General features: G+C 49.2%; 6 protein-coding genes across 6 annotated transcripts; 1 reads left to right on the top strand and 5 right to left on the bottom strand.

The window, feature by feature from the left end:
- Positions 1-2: 2 nt before the first annotated feature.
- On the bottom strand, positions 3-1,859 carry M437DRAFT_65608 (NAD(P)-binding protein; the record flags this gene model as incomplete). The annotated part of the gene is made up of 2 exons (XM_041024613.1): positions 3-1,361; positions 1,410-1,859. The coding sequence occupies 2 exons, from the start codon at positions 1,857-1,859 to the stop codon at positions 3-5; spliced, it is 1,809 nt and encodes a 602-aa protein (XP_040880691.1).
- A 1,531-nt stretch (positions 1,860-3,390) lies between these two features.
- Positions 3,391-4,888, bottom strand: M437DRAFT_47033 (uncharacterized protein; the record flags this gene model as incomplete). Its single annotated transcript, XM_041021371.1, has 2 exons — positions 3,391-4,706; positions 4,762-4,888. The coding sequence occupies 2 exons, from the start codon at positions 4,886-4,888 to the stop codon at positions 3,391-3,393; spliced, it is 1,443 nt and encodes a 480-aa protein (XP_040880690.1).
- A 678-nt stretch (positions 4,889-5,566) lies between these two features.
- M437DRAFT_74898 (putative cytochrome P450 monooxygenase) lies at positions 5,567-7,615 on the top strand (the record flags this gene model as incomplete). The annotated part of the gene is made up of 8 exons (XM_041026321.1): positions 5,567-5,849; positions 5,906-6,201; positions 6,268-6,658; positions 6,712-6,968; positions 7,020-7,240; positions 7,294-7,394; positions 7,454-7,499; positions 7,555-7,615. The coding sequence occupies 8 exons, from the start codon at positions 5,567-5,569 to the stop codon at positions 7,613-7,615; spliced, it is 1,656 nt and encodes a 551-aa protein (XP_040880689.1).
- A 498-nt stretch (positions 7,616-8,113) lies between these two features.
- M437DRAFT_47022 (zincin) lies at positions 8,114-10,379 on the bottom strand (the record flags this gene model as incomplete). The annotated part of the gene is made up of 3 exons (XM_041021367.1): positions 8,114-8,306; positions 8,383-9,008; positions 9,066-10,379. The coding sequence occupies 3 exons, from the start codon at positions 10,377-10,379 to the stop codon at positions 8,114-8,116; spliced, it is 2,133 nt and encodes a 710-aa protein (XP_040880688.1).
- Positions 10,380-11,483: 1,104 nt separating this feature from the next.
- Positions 11,484-12,404, bottom strand: M437DRAFT_65604 (uncharacterized protein; the record flags this gene model as incomplete). Its single annotated transcript, XM_041024612.1, has 1 exon — positions 11,484-12,404. The coding sequence occupies one exon, from the start codon at positions 12,402-12,404 to the stop codon at positions 11,484-11,486; it is 921 nt and encodes a 306-aa protein (XP_040880687.1).
- A 1,017-nt stretch (positions 12,405-13,421) lies between these two features.
- M437DRAFT_47077 (uncharacterized protein) lies at positions 13,422-16,799 on the bottom strand (the record flags this gene model as incomplete). The annotated part of the gene is made up of 3 exons (XM_041021381.1): positions 13,422-13,658; positions 13,711-16,193; positions 16,247-16,799. The coding sequence occupies 3 exons, from the start codon at positions 16,797-16,799 to the stop codon at positions 13,422-13,424; spliced, it is 3,273 nt and encodes a 1,090-aa protein (XP_040880686.1).
- Between the last annotated feature and the right edge of the window lie 604 nt (positions 16,800-17,403).

Raw genomic sequence — 17,403 nt, 5'->3', positions numbered from 1 at the left:
ATCTAGTAGTTGATAATAGCAATGCCCGTGTATGCATGACCTCCTGCTTCATAAATCTTAGTCTTTGGACCAGGACCAGTACCGCACTGCCATATGCGTCCGGCAAGGTCTGCGACATAGATGCACTGCTTTTTCTTGTTGAGACGCAAGCCAATAGCTTCACCGAATCCTTGAGCAATCAATTGACGGCCAAAAGTCTTCTCTGTGGCAGGCACTGGGCCTGTGAGAGTTTTTCTGTTGAGGGTGTTGCCGAGTGGAAGTTCACCTCTATCCGTCCAGTACAATACACCTTCCTCGTCATCGAATTCGAGGTCGATCGGCTCAGGAAGACCCTGCATAACGATTTCTATGTCGTTTCGTGCACTGGGATCAGATGGTGACTCGAGCCCTGCCGATAAGATGCGACCCTGGTTCGATTTCGGAGAGCCCTTCTGTGTCCAAAACAATCTGTTCAACTTCTTGGACACAGTAATTCCAACCGGCCAGTTTCTCTGATCGGCGACCTTGTCCTTCTCAGTTTCCCAATCTCCAGTCTGAACAAGGATTTCGTGCTCAGAGCCATCCAGATTCGAGCGATGAACGCGTAGACCTTCGCGATCGCAGAAGTAAAGCTTTTGACTTTCTTGGTCGATGTAGAGCTGCTTGGGTGTGTGAACCTTACCAGGTGCGATGACGGTCTGCACGTCACTTCCATCAAGCTTTGCAGAAAATACTGCGCCGTCGTTGACGTTTGGGCTTCCCATGCAGGTCCAGTATAATCTATCTCCATGGACGTCGATGCCATCAGGGAGTTTTTGATCGTGTACTATGGCGATAGGTTTGGCAGCCTTTTGATCCACGGGTAGTGTAAGGACCTGGCCACTACTCAGGAGCTTGTTTCCGAGCTCACCAGGGTATGCACCGAGGTTCATGTTGAGAATAGCCAGTTTTGTACCGTGAAGCTCAGTGTGCGGAGGGTAAAGTCCACCCTTATCGCACTTGTTGCCAAGTTTGCCTTGGTCGAGGTAGTTTTTCTGCAACCAGTCAAGAGTTTTGTCCGGAAGGCCACGGTCATGAACATAGTGCGATTCTATGTGGTGAACAGTGTCCAGGCCAACACTGTCCATCATGGTACAGGGGCCCACTGGACTCTGGTATTGCTCCTTCCAGATGTCATCAATGGTCTTTGGATCGGCCACTCCTTCTTCGATGACTGCCATCACTTCACGCTTGATAGCAGCCCAGATTCGGTTGAAGATAAAGCCCGTAGACTCTTTCTTCGCGGTGTACGGATGGAGACCAGCCTTGGTCAGTTCTACCTCGAGGAGAGGAAAGATTTCGCTGTTGGTGTATCCGCTTGTCATGAGCTCAACAATCAGAGCCTGTAGCCAAGTTAGTCACCGGTCATTACAAAGCACAAATCGCCTTACTTGTGGGGGCATCATGTAATGGGTGTTGAGCACACGCTCCTTCGTCGATTGAGAAACCTTAGCAAGCAATTCGCTGCACTTGTAGGAAGAGCTGTTGGATGCCAGGATACAGTCGGCGGGTGCGAGTTTCTCCAGGTCTGCGAAAGTGTCCTCTTTCAGCGCCAGAATCTCAGGCACTGCTTCGAAGATGAGCCAGGCGTCCTTCACAGCTTCCTCGAGGTCCGCAACGGCGACACATTGTCCTTTGGTTCCTTTGGTAAGTGCAAGGTAAGTGTTGATGTTCTCTTCGACATAAGAAACAGCATCATTCCTGGATTTCTCGGAAGGGTCGCGCACGCGAACGTGCCAGCCAGCGGCGACCCAGCAAGCAGCGATTCTCCTTCCCAAGACGCCGCCGCCGAGTACCACGACTGGTCGCGACTTGTAATCGTTTGGTGTGGACCACGACATGGTTGTGGAAAACTGGATCTGTGAACGAGCTTGAATGGTTGATGGATGTGATGACTGATCAACACCGACGCATACAATCCGGGATATATATACACACACGTTTGTTGGAAACTATCGGCGACACGGAGACAAGAAACGAGAGATCGGATGAACACGTTTCCTGACGTAGCTGCTAGAGTAACGAAATGGCTCTACAATAATGTCTTGCAGCCATTTCATGTCCGAAAATCCTCGCATTCAATCATGTCTCTGGAATTGCCTGAGGTTCGCGATCGGTGCGAGAATATGTCCCGATCCGACTGTACGTTCCAGCGAGTGTCCGCGCTTGATAACAATCAGCTTGCAGCTTGCCTAATTTGACTTGATACGTAGACTTCTGCGGAGCCAACGTTCGGAGCCACAGTGCGCGAAAAGCAAGGGAAAGGATCGTGGCTCGAATGCCGTTTGATAAACATGTTGCCCAGAAAAGAATTGAGTTTCTCGTTCACGATGGAGATAGTGCAACGGTGCGGCCCGCGGCGCAGACCCTTTACAATATTTCCCTCACAAGCCCAATTAACCGGTGAACCGTCAGCTATCCCCAGCGTGAACATGCTACGTTTACTTATCGAAAAGAAGAGGTACCAAAACGATGTTACTTAACAAAGGAAGCAATTGCAGTTTGTGGGGGTACATTGTGTTTCTGCAGCCGTTGGGCAGCCCGCACATCGGCGTGTCCATACGCAAACTCGAAGTCGGACTTTGGTATGCATCCTCAAGACTCAGCAGCACGGCCAGCAAGCGAAGATAAGACAATCTATAACAATGCTTGAAGCACTTAAGCGACCAATCTGTCAGGAAAGGGGCCCTGTGTCAACTTCCACGCTCAGATCGCATACGGAATTGACAAGGTCCGTCTCGTGCAATCTCGTCCCCGCCTTGATTGTGCCAACTACGCCCCGTCGATCTGCTGGTGCCACGAATCCCTACGTATACCTCTGAAAGACGGTGGGAGATTCTTTATTTGTTTCATACTAAATATCCGATCGTACAGCATCGCCAGACTATAACCAAGAAGGTGAAAGATTGCCACCCCCACTAGAATTCGAACCTTGTTCGAGACCGCTCGGCTGTCATTCCAAGAGGTATCTGCATCGTTCTGTAGATTGAGGTACGTTAGAAGCTCTTCCTGTTCATACTCTGGGCCAAGAACCTTAGAGCATACGTGGCTGCCAGACCGGGCAACTAGTGTTCAGAAGGAACGCTGAGGTCTACACATAACGGCCTGGTCGTGACTTTCGAGTATGTACACGTAACGGCAGAGATGACGTTGCCCAGAACGTTCCAATGCCCATCATGGTCATGCCAAGGTTCCCGGGGTCGAGAACGAAAAGGAAATCTGAGCAATCTCGATGGAAACTCCATCTGAATATGCTGTTGTCACACAAGGGTAGATTCAAAGACGAAGCGTCACTTGAAATGAAGACTGGGCAACAAAGATACTGCGAACAGGCAGTGATACAACGACTACATAGAGATTGCATGAACTTCATCAGAAAATGAAGACCTGGTCAGTCATCTTGCTCACATTTCCAGGCTCAGGGAAACCGAGTGATACGAGATTTTTCTTGACCGCATTTACCATTGGCGGAGGACCACACAGCAAAATCTTAGTGTCATCAGCGAACGCAGGCATCCACTCCTTCAGGACATCAGCGGTGATGTAACCCTTGCCGCCTTTCCAGTTATTCGAAGGGTGGTCAAGCATGAAGTGAACTCGGAAGCGTCCTTCAGATTGCGCGGCGAAGGTCTCCAGCTGCTCTCGCATCATAATGTCAGGCTCAGATCGATTGGCATACACAAGACTGATTTCGGTGTCGTCGGTCTTGTCTTCGCAGATGGCTCGAATCAGTTGGTACAATGGCGTGATACCAGTACCTCCACCGACCATACCCAGACGCTTGCTCATGCCCTTACGGTAGCGCATAGAACCTTTTGGACCTCGGATTTCAGCTTCATCTCCAACCTGGAGCTTACTGAGGTATTTGCCCAATTGGCCATCGGGGTAGATTCTGATCATCAACTCCAGACGACCGAGATCACGGTTGTTAGAAATAGGCGTGTAACTGCGAGTGACGGTTTTGTCATCGACTTCACCACGAATGGCAATGTGTTGCCCGATCGGGAGGCCCAACACGGACGTCGAGGTTGGCAAAGCAAAGACAAACTTCCAGATGCCATCTGACAGTTCGGTCTTGCTGCTCAGCTTGAATTTACGGTACTCAGCAGGAGCGATGGCACCAACAGGGTGGTGGGACGAGACCACTACGTGAGAGGCGGTACGGTGGGCTGGAAGATGGAATGGGTCCTTCTCCATCTTCATCAAGCCCTTGAAATATCGCATTCCGGCCAAAGCAATGATCGAAGAAGTGGTTGCGGCTAGAAGAAATCCTTGAGCGAAACCAGCATGAGCAGTGTCAAGAACCCCACGTTGCTTAAGAGCGTGTGCTGCCTTCTGCAAAGCACCAGTTTGAGCTGCAGCCCAAGCCATGCCAGATGTACCAACAGCAAACGCAGCGAATTCTGCATATCGGACAAGGGAGCTGCTGCTCGCAGTCTTGTTTGTGGCCTGCTGGGTGGGGCTACGCCTGACAATCTGAACAGTGGGCGCTGAGGAAGAGCTTTTGCTTGCTGAGGTTCCGGCGGAAGCGCCCTCGAGGGATCCGACCAAGTAGGGATGCATGATCTCGCGAGCGTCTTCAGAATGGCCTACGTCCTCGTAGGCGCTTGTAGCATCCTCTCCAGCGACTTCAATCAGGGCATCTGGACCACCAGGATGATCGCGAGCGTATTCGGTGACGTTGTAGACTATACACAGCTATGTGAGCTTCGATACTCATCTGCACTCGGATGTGTTCCTCACCTTTTCCATGAATGACTATCCAAAGGTCCTTCTTCGTGTTATGTTTAGCCACATCTTTCAGCGTCAGGACTTTGACCTCCGTCTCTGTCTTCCACTCGGCCTTAAGCTCTTTCTTCGTGTCGGCCATGATTTTGTAAGGTTGTGCAGGGCAATGAAGGTGTATGAGGAGTTGCTCGCTCACAACGTAGCATTCTGAGCGATCTTTCAAGTTCCCAAGATCTTGTATGCGCCACTCTGCTGGAACGTGATGACTCCATGGCCCCCTGATAGGCTGGCCAGAGCTTAGAATACACATTTCGTTCAACAGCTACTAGCGCGCTCCTACAGAGGTACCACTCAGTACATCGGAGGCGTAATCTACGCTCGATGATCTCGCATCTCTACCGTTTCACTGTCGATGTTTTATTATTCATTCGTTGCTTTTGACAACGATCTTACACTCTTGGTATATGACCATCCACATCGGGCTCGGAACGAGCCTCGTGTCTGCTTCGAAGTCATGTCGTTCTGCGGGATGACCCTTGACCCGTCAGCTTGCAAGGGACTGAACGGGGTGGAACTACGCCGAGCCGCCGATCCGTCAACCGTTACGGGAACGTGCTCAAATCTGGCTCAAGAAAGTTGTTCGTTCCATGCTACCTGAATCAGTGGTTTGACGTCGATCGAGGGATGTTATCGCGAGTTTTAGATGTCACTGTACCGCCTTGTTTCTCGAGTCTCAAATTGATAGGGTTCCCACTCTGCCAAAGGGCTTTTTTGTCAAGCACCCCTCTCCCAACTCCTCTTTCGATCACTACTGTCCACAATGGATGTCAAGACTTTCTATCTTGCCGGCGAGACTGCTGAGCATGGCGTGGACCTCGACATCAGCCAAGTCACCGAACTAAGTGCGCTTCAAGAGGTCATTGCAAACAACTTTGGCATCGTTGCTGCTGGAGAGGTGGGCTTCCAGGACAAGACCCGCACCCTCGAAACTCTCGTTGAAATCGAATCAACAAATGAGCCTATCAGTGTCACCATATCTGGTCAACCTGTTCGCGAGACTCCAGGTCCTGAGGGTTTGCCATACGTAGGCTCATATCTCCAAAGTTCGTTATGAAGCATCGGGGTCCTTGTTATCTACATCTGCTGAACTGTATCGTAGTATTCCCAGATCATCTCGGCAACAATCAACGTCTGTTTGAGCGATATGGTCCAGTCTTCAAGTCGACCAGTATGGGTGTGACGAGCTATCAAACCAACGATCCTCGAATTGCTCAGCTCGCTTTGACGGAATCGGCGTACTTCTCCAAAGAGATCAACAAAGTACACCCTCTTTTCCCAATCAAGAATGATTTGGCAGGTGTTTTTCTTGGTGACTCGTCCAGCCCCAACTGGAATATTGTGCATAAGTATATGCCTCCTGCACTTGGTCCCAAGGCTGTCCGCCACTATTCCAAGGCAAGTCTTGTAGCTACCACATACTATATGAAAACCTCAGACTGACTTGTGATACGCTCACCTCAGACCATGAACGACGAGTTGCGCATGTCACTACCAGTATTTGACGAGCTCGAGTCAACCGATTCAGCTTGGAATGTTTATCAGTACATGCTGAAACTCAGTTCCGCTACTGTCGGCAAAATTGTTCTCGGAATTGACTTTGAGCACTTTACTTCTGTCGATGCACCGCTGCACAGAATGCCTCTAGCCATCGCTCATTCCTTGGCCCTGAACAAGAAGGTGGCCTCAATGGGCGAGTGGTACTCTCATCTACCTTTCGGCGATCCCAAACGCCTGAGAAACTTACAAGAGTTCATGCAGGGCCAGATCGACAAGGTGATTGAGGAGTTCAAAGGCAAAGGAGTCGAGGATTTACCCCTTCAGGATGCTGCCTTGAAGGCCGAAAACCTCGTCGGTATTGATAATCCGAAACCTTACTTGCAACCTGCACAGCTGACGATAACTCAGATTACTTTAACCGTGCGGTGGATAACTCCGGAAATCGTCTTCCTAAAGCGAATATGACTTCTGCCCTGATCGTCGCTGCCGGAGCTGGCTTTACCACTACGTCGTCCTTATTGTCATGGCTCATCTATGGACTTGTCACATACCCTGGCATGCAAGAGCGGTTGGTCCAAGAGCTGGTCAACCATGATTTCAAGGATGACATGGACGTCACTCCAGAGTTGATCGAAGATCTCAACGAGCTTGACAAATATGTCAAGGTAAACAGTGACACGTAACTCTATCATAACATTCGCTAAATGAACCCATAGGAAATGCAACGCAAGCACAACCCCTCCTATCAACCAGGTCGTACCGCTCAAAGAGACCTGATTCTTCCCGGCGGTCTTAGGATGCGTAAGGGCGAAGTTATCATCGCTGCACTTCACCACATCCACAACAATCCCAAGGTCTGGGAAAACCCAGATCGTTTCGACCCCGACCGTTGGGAGACCGAAAAGGTCAAGAAGCGTGGCAAGACTGACTACATTCCGTGCGTCTTATGGTGAACATTTTCCAAGTCTATATCACTGACTTTTGACGCAGTTTTGCTGCCGGACAACGCATGTGCGTTGGCTTTAATTTTGCCCTCCAAGAGGTCAAGATCTTCATCGCCCAGCTAGTCTGGCGATACGAATGGATCAAAGGTATGCATCGTAGAAAGTCAATAGCCACTTGCGAAACCTGCTAATTTCGTTGCACACAGACGGCAATGTCGAAACCGAGTATGATCCTTTCTTCCAGCTTATCAGGTCAGCATAAGTTTTCTTTTTTCCTTTCGTATCATGATTTGCTAACCATGCACAGACCCGTGAATTTGTACGTACGTACAAAGAGACGAACTGTCTATCCCTCGAAATCGATCTAGGACATTCGTCTGAAAAGCATCGGCACGGACCGACCATGATTGTCTTGTGGTCTGTTCTTTGTATCACTTGTCGCACTTTACCCTCGCCTAGATGCGGCAATTGCATACACTATCGGAATGCACATCTGTTCTCTGATCTTAGTCACTTCCGTGGCTATCAAGTTGTGTATCTCTATAACTGATATGCAGTGAGTAGAGTGTTTGACGACCAGAGGGGACAGATCTCGTTGTGACTTGTATCCATGCATTGTCTAAAGATAATTCCATAACAGCTTACACCCTCCTACAACCAAGTCACAAATCTCTGCTTAATCAATGACCAAGTAAGTTTGGATCGTGCACCAATTGTCTTGCCCAGGTCGACGGGTAATGACGTGAAACGTTCCAAAGCTAAGGCAACCAGAAGCACAAAATATATATGCACGTCAATCACTCAAAACCCGTATTCGCGGAAGTTGAGATGCAGAGTTTCGAGAATGTGTTACTTACTACGGACCTTCATTGCAAATCCAAGTCCTTATGGAAAGCTTTCGCACTAGGCTCTCTCGCCAAGAAGTTTACCAATGTAGTCATTTCATCAACACTAGCTCCTTTCTCCAGCATAGTGTGTCTGTATCTTTTGCCCTGTACCGGATTCATCGGATCATCTTTGAAGACCGAGTAAAACATATCCGCAGCATAGACTCTGGAACTGCAAGATGCGTTAGCCGGGAGTTTATCCTCTGACAACATACGAATGAGACTGTACGAAGGTGGAAGACACTTACTAAAGATACCCATAAAACCCAGCATCATAAACCCTGATCACAGCGTTGAAACTCGAGTATCCCAATCCTTGATAGTTGTCCCCAGTATCCAGAAACGAGACCTCTCCTTGCAGTCTATTCCACTGTTCTCCGATATCCATGTCTTTGATTTCTTGCAGAGAAGACGGTTGATGCACAATCATATCAAAGTAACTTCGATGCAACAGTCTCGACTGGAAAAGAGCTCCATTAACATTCTTCGCCTGGACAAGTTTCTCAACAGTGGTGAGAGGGATATGTTTCTCCGGTTGAGACTTCTCGGGGTTCTCTTGTTGCCAGATCTTGAGGTAGGAGGGAGAAAGACAAGTATAATGATGACTAAGCTGTTGTAACAATTCCGGGATCCAGCAGAAGAATTCCAGCATTTGGGAGGGTGCTTCGCAGAAATCGTCGACGGTGGCTGTGCCGTGGAAGATGGAGTATTTTGTGCGGGCGACGAGATCATGGATTCCATGACCCAATTCGTGGAAGAAGAGTAAAACTTGATCATGGGTGAGGAGAGAGGGTTTTGTGGCGGTGGGTTTGGAGATGTTGCAGATGAGTGCGGTGGCTGGGTAGTGACGTGAGCCGTCCTCTTGTTCGAATCCCTGCAGGCTGTCAGTAGCTGATGGGCTTCAGGTGCATGAGCAAAAAGATCGACTTACACATTGTAGATTCATGTTACACATGCCTCCATATTTCCCTTCTCGTGGGTAAAGGTCAAGATAAAGGTACCCAATGAAGGAGCCGCCTCCCTGTTCATCGTCCCAGACAGCATACATCTGGACATCCTCTTGCCAAACAAGATCTCCACTTGTTCCTGTAGGTGATAGAACATCTCTGTCCTCTCCAACAATCTCTTCGAACACCAAACCAAAGAGCTGAGAGAAGATACCCAAGACACCAGTTACTGTTGTTTCCAGCGGGAAAAACTCCGCTATCTGTTGTCGATCAATCTCTGACTCCTTCTCAAGCATCATACAATTATAAAACGGTTGATCCCAGAGATACATCTTCCCATCAGACTTTTCACCCCTCGACTCCAAATCTTGTTTCTTTAGTTCCTTCAACTCATCCACCTCAGCTTTGACTCCAGCCGAAAGTCTCGAATGTAAGTCATCCAGAAAACTCATCACATTCTCCGGGGTTTTGGCCATCTTGTCCTCGATCCTGGAAGCAGCGTGATTGGCATATCCAAGAAGTTGAGCAGATTCCTGTCGCAGAACCATGATTTCTTTGAACACGGAAACGTTCTTGGGACACCTGTTGTCCAAAGCGGTGTAGTACACACGACGAGTCTCGCTGCTTGTCGCGTACTTCAAGACCGTAGAGACATGTGGGAAGCCAAAAGGCAGCAGTAATTTTCCTTCATGCTCAGCGGTTCCTCGGGTCAGAGAGGCAACCAAATCTTTCGGTAGTCCAGCCAATTCCTCCTCTCCAAACCAAACACCTTTATCTCCTTCTCTCAGGTTCTTCTCAAAGTCACTCGCCAATCGATGCAACTGCTTCTGAATCTCCTTGAAACGTTCGCGTTTCTCTGCTGTCACACCAAGACCATTGCGCAGAAAGTTCCTATGGCATCGTTCCAGAAGTCTCTTATCTTCAGCTTCCAGCTCTTCATTCTTCTTGACAACCGCATCAACCAAAGCAAACATGCCCTCATTTGTATTCATCTCAATCTCAAACTCTGCAAACAACTTCTTTGCCTCGGTAGAAGCATCTTGCAGCTTCTCATCTGTAGAGACCGCTTCGTAGAAACCCAATATAGGCAGTATACGAGACACAGAGTTCTGGTTGCGGGAAAGTGGTAGAAGGACATTGGAGAAAGTTGCAGTCTCTGGGTCGACAGTCGCCACAATGGTTTCTTGGATTTTTCGGAGTTGGGCGATTAGGCGATTGACTTCTGGGATGATTGTGCTTGCTTCTTTGGTGAAGTGTGGTGGTTTTTGAGGCGGTTGTCGTGGTTTGGAGCGAGACATTGTCCAGAAGGAACAAAGGTATGTTGCTGTTGTCTCCAAGACGTTCAAAGGGTAAGAGACAAGGTATGGTCGAGTTTCCAAGTCTGGAAGGCTTTGAGATTTTGTTGAAACGAAGTCAGGGGGGAAGAGATGGGAATACTATCCTTGAATTGGAAGGAGAGGTGGAGTGTCGTCGGTTGAACAAGCCTTTGTGATAGGCGTTTCACTAGCGTAACAGGGTCTCGGATCCCGGCAAACCCTTGATGAACATCTGGGGTCAAACTTCCAAGGGTCCAACCATTCTTACTAAGTTGCATGTCGTTACCAAACTTGCTTGAGCTTAAGACTCTTGAGCTGCTCTGTTGGCATGAGACTGCAAAAAAGTCATCGCAATCTGTATAGGTCAAAAGTAACAGAGCGCACTTCTTACATAACTTGCATGATTAGGATCGAAACACGTGAGCATGAATGAATAACAATACTCATATCTTGTCTTACAACAACAAAGCTTCTTCTCAACCAACTGGTCATGCCGGAAGAGTGCTTAATGGACATCGTACCCTTAAAAGAGCTTTCATCTGTTCCCGGAAGATTTTCTCAACCGGTTCACAACCCGGCTATCTATTCTAGGAGAATGCAACAAAGAATCAAATCGGAAAAGAGTTGCCTTAAAGCCTCTGAAAGCTTTCCTTGCTATGAATGTGACATTATGAACAACAGTGATTCAAAGAGATTGGAAAGATAGGTTGTGCTTTTGAGTAAGCAAACTTTTGTAAAGGACCCGTCTTTTCACGTATGGTTAATGTCTCATTCCGTTCACAGAGATGACAGAGAAAGGAGATGTATCAAAAAGGTGAACCACATAGCATGTAGATGATATGAGTAAACAGGGCAGCAACCGGATTCATCCTCGAAAGAGAAAACAAAGCCCTTTCTCTCACTCAGCAAGACCTCTCCTTAATTCCTTTCTCCCGTCCCTTGAATCCCATCCTCCCCATCCATTACCCGCCATCTCTCAAAGCAACAAAATCCCGAGCTCAAATATTCTCCCTCCTCCGTATATGTCTCTGCCTCTCCTCCCGCCTCTGCCTCCGCCTGTCTCCCCTCCCCAACCCCTTCCATCCCTCAGACCCTCCACTCTCCAATCTTATCTTCCGGCATCTTGACCACATATCTTGTTCTCGTAACTTCTCTTACTTCCTCAAAGATCATATCTCCTCTGTCATACTCATTCCACCTGCCTTGATCCCTACGTCCAGCCCCACCGCCGTTATCCAAGGCTTTGCTTTTGCTGTTGCTGTGATGGCTGCTGCTAACATGCGAAGGTGTGGGAAATCGTTTCGCAACTTGCCTCTCAGGCAGTATTCCGGAAGTAGATTTCACAGCAGCAAGAGAAGGAAGTTTGACCAACGCCATCTCTCTATCTTTTGCATCAAAACCATCCATCTCCTTGATCTCTGGTACCTTGGAGAAGCCGGGTGGAAGTGGGATACCAACGGGGATGTTGTAGAGATCGTATCTTCTGCTGTGGGTGCTGTGATGAGAGTGATGCGAGTGATGCGAGGGATGGACAGAGGCTGGAGGATTTGCAGAAGCAGTTTTGCTGACTCGAGTGTGGATTGTTGAAGGAGCTTTGGGAGGTAGGTTTCCGGCTTCGTCTTGCTCTTCTTCTTCTTCTTCAATGACTGTGACGATCAAAACTTCCTTGTCGTTGTCTTGTTTTTCGATGCTTCCTCCTCGGTTCGATCCAGCCTTGGAACCATCCTTAGATCCTGTCTTCGATCCCGCCCTTGGTCCAATTTTCGACCCAGCCTTCGATCCTGCCTTGGATCCAGCCTTTGACGCGGCCTTCGATCCTGCCTTTGCTCCAGCCTTCTCACTCCTCGTCTCTCTCACAACACTCGTAGGCTTTGCAGGCGGTCTTGTCGTAGTAGCCTCAGTGACAGTCCTCACCACATAACCACTTCTAACATTAAATCTCTCCTTCTCCACACTACGTTCATGCAACCGCAAATTCTCCACGCTGAGATCGTGGGAGCCTGGCATAGTTGTTCGAGTCCGTTTGTCAAGTAAAAGTATACTTTGCTCGTAGGGTTTTTGTTGATCTTTTTATGTCTTTGATGGCTGCAGATTAAACAGTTGTGTAGGGCTGCTTTTTTGATGGACGAAATTGAAGATTTGGTGGAATCGGATAGAAGGAGGGAGATCCTTGTTTGTCGAAGGGTGGATAGAATCGGGAAAGATCAAAGTATTAACAGCTGCTGTTCGTGTGACCAAGAAGCTGTGAGCCGCTCGTGGAAACTCGAGTGCGATCGTTTTGCTGCGACGTCTTGATTTCCTGGACAAGTCCTCCTGGTTGTGAGAGATGGTAGGATGAGCTACGGCGGTTGAAGACGATCGTGAGAGATGTCGCGATCCTCAAATGAACACCACACACCAGTGAAAAATATCTCTCTCAAGTTCGACAGCCCATGAAAGGCGTACTCAAGAAAGATGCAGACTTCACTGCAACCGCAAGACACAAGTCCAAGGTGAGAGCCAATCTAGTCAAAGTCCAAGGTGAGAGCCAATCTAGTCAAGTCAAATTCCAAGTTCGCAACAGACCAAAAAAGTGCTGCAACATGAAGCTGGAGGCGGTGATGCCCGAGATCTTTATACCGCGCGGGCTGCATGCATGCATGTGCTGTCAAGCGCTTGCGCTTATAGCACTAACCGATTCAGATTCACGAGGCAAACGTCATATTGCATCTGTTTCAGGTAACAGGCGGTAGTGAAAGGGAAAAAAAAAGCCAAAGAAACACACTCTGCTTCACCCTCGGAATCTGTTTGGTTGTGAAATCTCCGCTTTGGTGGCAGTTGCTGATTAGCTGTCTTTGTAACACATTCATGTTGCTTTACGTGCGATAAAGAGGGGCCAAGCAAAAACACTTGACATAAGAAATGCCAAAGAGGAAAAATCCTGATTCTTAGAGAAACCAGCTATGAACAATAAAGTACTACACAAGTGATAAACAGAAAAGTCTATCCCACAGTCCATATGCCATCATGACACTAGACATTACACTACCTTCTCTCTACGAGCAAGAAATGCATTGCCACATATCCCAACACCAAGAATACACCACAGAAGACGGCAAGACCGATGGCATCATTCCAGAGTGCAAGAACGTTGAAGCCGAAAGAGCTGAGAATAGCCGAACCAGGTACCTCAATGTCAAGACCATACTTGTGGTCAATGAGCGAAAGATAGCGAACCTCATTGACGATCAAGCCTTCGAATCCGTAGTGGAAGATGGAAATCTGGGAGGGGGTCAATAGTGTTACAGGACACAGCATGGAGACAGGAACTCACGGATTGCAACCAACGAAGACCCTTGGGAATAGTTTCGTGATTGAGCAAGAAGCCGCCAAAAAGCAAGCTGAACAGCATGACAAGAACACCAACCAGGTTTGCGACACCTTGGTTCTTGATGACGATGCCAATGCACAAGCATACTGTAGCCGCAGCAAGGTTGAAGAGAACAACGAATAGCATGAATTTCCAGAATTCAGCGGCCGTAGGTAGAAGACCAGTCATGGGGTAGACAATTACTGCCATGATGACAGGAGGAATGAGTCTGAGAGGAACGATATCGAAAACGACTTTTGATGCGTAGTAGGCCAGGGGAGAATAGTATCCCTTGGCACGCTCTCTGACGAACAAGAGACGTTCTGGAGCAAAGACGGTCAAAGAAGTCAGAGTGCTGAATGCGAACAAAGCGAGCAGGAAGAAGAAGAATCCGAGACGATTCTGGAAGCCTTTCAGGTCATCGGTGAGACCATAGAAGAGGAAGCCGAGGAAGACAGCAAGCAAAATAGCAATAGCATAGTGTGTGAGCATGAGCAGGGGGTTTCTGTACAAGTTGCGCCAGGTACGCTTGGACAGAATGACGAATTGGCCGAGAATACCAGTCTTGCGATAGCCCTTGACAGTAGACTGAACAGGACCGCCATTAGCCGCACCATTAGCTTGACCATGCGACTGAGCTGCTTCAGACATGGCGTTGTGAATATCATCCCGGATGGAAGCTGCGACATCAGAATCGGCGAAGGCTTGGACGAGGTTGTCAAGATCTGTGTTGGTGACTCCTTCGGCATCAGGAGGAAGACCATTAGGATCATCGTGAGCTTGTTGAACTCCTCTCATCTTGAGCCATTGCTGAGTGTTCTCGAAGCTGTTTTCCAGAGAAGAAGCGTCGGAGCGAATGGTGCTTGCAGTTGCGGGCGGCTCCCGTGACGATTGCTTTCTAGTAAAAAGTGCTCTATCCTGTTGCTGTTTGATTGATGCAGTACGGCTGTTCTTGGGTCTGAGCGGAGAGTCTGATGTGATGGAACCTCCTTGCTCGACACTGAAGTTGGAGACGCTCGGGACAGACTTGACGGCAACCGCGCTGCTTGCACGGGTGCTGCGTCCAATGGGCTGACGGAAGATAGAGCTGTCTTCGGGGATTTGAGGGTGGACAGTGCTAGCGTGCATTGTCAAGTCGACAAGGTAATCTGCAATGTTAAAACCAGGAGGACAAGAGTAGCCAATGTTGTCAAAGTAAGCTTGACAATTGCCGAATGGGCCAGAGTAAACGGTTCTGCCCTTGGCAAGAAGGACTAGTTGATCGAAAAGTGCAACGATGTTGGAGCGGGGCTGATGGATGGTGAAAACGACGGTTCGGTTATATGTCTTGACGAGGTTGACAAGACATTCAACGACATTGAAGGCGTTGAACGCATCGAGGCCGCTTGTAGGCTCGTCAAGGAAAAGGATGCTGGGACTTGTGACAAGCTCACAGGCAATGCCGACTCTGCGTTTCTCACCACCGGAGATACCACGTCCGTTGCCTTCTTCTGAACCGATAAGTTGGTCGCGAATGTGATAGATGCCAAGCTGTCTTTCAACGTCTTCGACCTTTTGCAGCTTGGAAGCGTAGCTCATCTCCTTGGGCAGGCGGAGCATGGCACTGTCGACGATGGTCTCGTGTACAGTCAAGGTTGGCAGCATGGTGTCGTCCTGATCAACAAAGCCAATGACACTTCTGAACTCGTTGTCGGGGATCTTTTCTCCATTGATCAGGAAGTTTCCAACAACAGTACCGCGCTTGTTCTTCCTTGCCAGGATATCCAAGAAGGTGGTTTTGCCAGCACCAGATGCACCCATGATGGCCATAAGCTGACCAGGATGAACGGCACCTTGGATGTCGGTGAGAATCTGCTTGCCCTTGAGGGCATACGAGACGTTCTCGAAGTAGAGACTGGCGGGTTTGTGGTCGGCAAGAAGAGTGGCGTTCAAGTCGTCCTCGTCATCGGAGAGGTGAATAGGACCATACTTTGTCTTTCTGCGCGAGAGGAACCAGACAATCAAAATGACAGCGACGACAAACAGCGCACAGCCAGCAATGACACCAGCAATGAGTGGTGTGTTGATCTTCTTGACAGGTCTCTCGTAACCAGGGACGTCGGTAACATACAGACACTCTCCAGAATGACACTTGAGGGTGATGCTGTCGTCTCCAAAGACGCTCGAGATGAGGTCGTTCATGGCAGGTTCCTGAAATTTGCTTCCATCCGATGCGCTGCCACCCTCAGTCGAGACAGACGAGAAACTAGCAGGACCCTTGATCTCTTCATCCAGGAAGTCTCCAATATCGATAGAGTCGGCTTCGCCACAAAGCATACGTCCTGGGATGCAGCGACACTTGATGTTCTCGCAATGGTACGACGTCGAGTTGCGATTGGGTTCGGCTTTGGAGGACCAGGTACACGTATCGAGGGCGCAATAGAAGGATTCTACCTGGTCGACCCAGACTTTGAGGAAATGTCAGCGAGAGGATGTGACAGTGTAGAGACGGAAGACATACACTGGAAGTTACACTCTGCGCGCTCAGCATTGCAGGAAAAAGTGGCTTGAGGCTTCTTCTCCTTGAGTGTGTCGAGAATCTTGCGGTTCGTAATGTCGCAGATCTGGTAGTTCTCATTGACGACCAGACCCTCGCGATAACAGACGCCACCATTGCCCTCGGGCATCATGGCGTTACAAGCTTCGTTTGTCTTGCAGACATTGCAGTTTATACCCTCCCAACCATCGTTGCACTCACAGTCGTGGCCTTGACGAGGCAGTCTGTTGTGGCCTTCTGCCAGTGAACCACATAGCGGCTGAGAGCAGTCCTCACCACCGAAGCCTGAAGGGCAGGAACACTTGCCACTGGATTTCGTGCAGTTGGCGTATTGGTGGCATTGGAAGCCGTCAAGGTTGCAGTTGAAGCATGGCGGGCAATCGTCTGGTCGGTCTCCGTAAATTGAGAAGGGCGTTGACGAGGCGAGTGAATTGGAGAAGTCGGATTGGTACTGGTTGGTCTTGTATGCTGTTGCCGAGGAAAGCAGGGCAGCTGCGGCCAGCCAGAGCACTCTCATGGTGAGAGAGCAGACGCGAGTGGCACGCGAGTTGTTGGCGAATGAATTGGATTTGGCGTCGATACGCGCAGCTCTATCTTTGAGCGGGTCGCTGCAGCTGAGGAAGGTATGCCACTACGTTTCGGTGCCTTTCTGGAAGCGACACGATTTTGAACGAGCTGCGATAAGGAAGGAACGACTGAACTAGCAAGGAGGCAAAGTTGGAGGCCTGGAGTGCCTTCCTCTCAAGTCGCAGACCCAAGGCGGCCGCTTCGCTCGTGACGTTCAAGCCGTTCGCATGGTCCATGCCGCTGTCCAAGCTCTCCACTCTCTCCACAGTCTGGGCATTCGTTCATCGCGTCAAGACCTTCCTATCTGGGTGTTGCTCCGCCGACTGCGCCTGCTTTTGAACCTGCCATATCTCGATCACATCACTTCATGCAATATGGTTCATTGACTGTCATTTGACAAGAGCCAGACTCGACGGCCTTCTGTTGTCTTCATCAGTCAACCAGATCTGGGGTAGATGGCCCTCCTGGAAGCACAAAGGCGATTGTGGATCTTCGTAGATGCTCTCTCGGCCGACTTCTTCAAGTATCAACGAGACTGAATGACCCTAGTCGAG

This window comes from Aureobasidium melanogenum (assembly GCF_000721775.1).
Source record: "Aureobasidium melanogenum CBS 110374 unplaced genomic scaffold scaffold_8, whole genome shotgun sequence".
Lineage (NCBI taxonomy): Eukaryota > Fungi > Ascomycota > Dothideomycetes > Dothideales > Saccotheciaceae > Aureobasidium > Aureobasidium melanogenum.
Note: the sequence above shows the minus strand (reverse complement) of the source record. Positions and strands in the feature narration are given on the sequence as shown.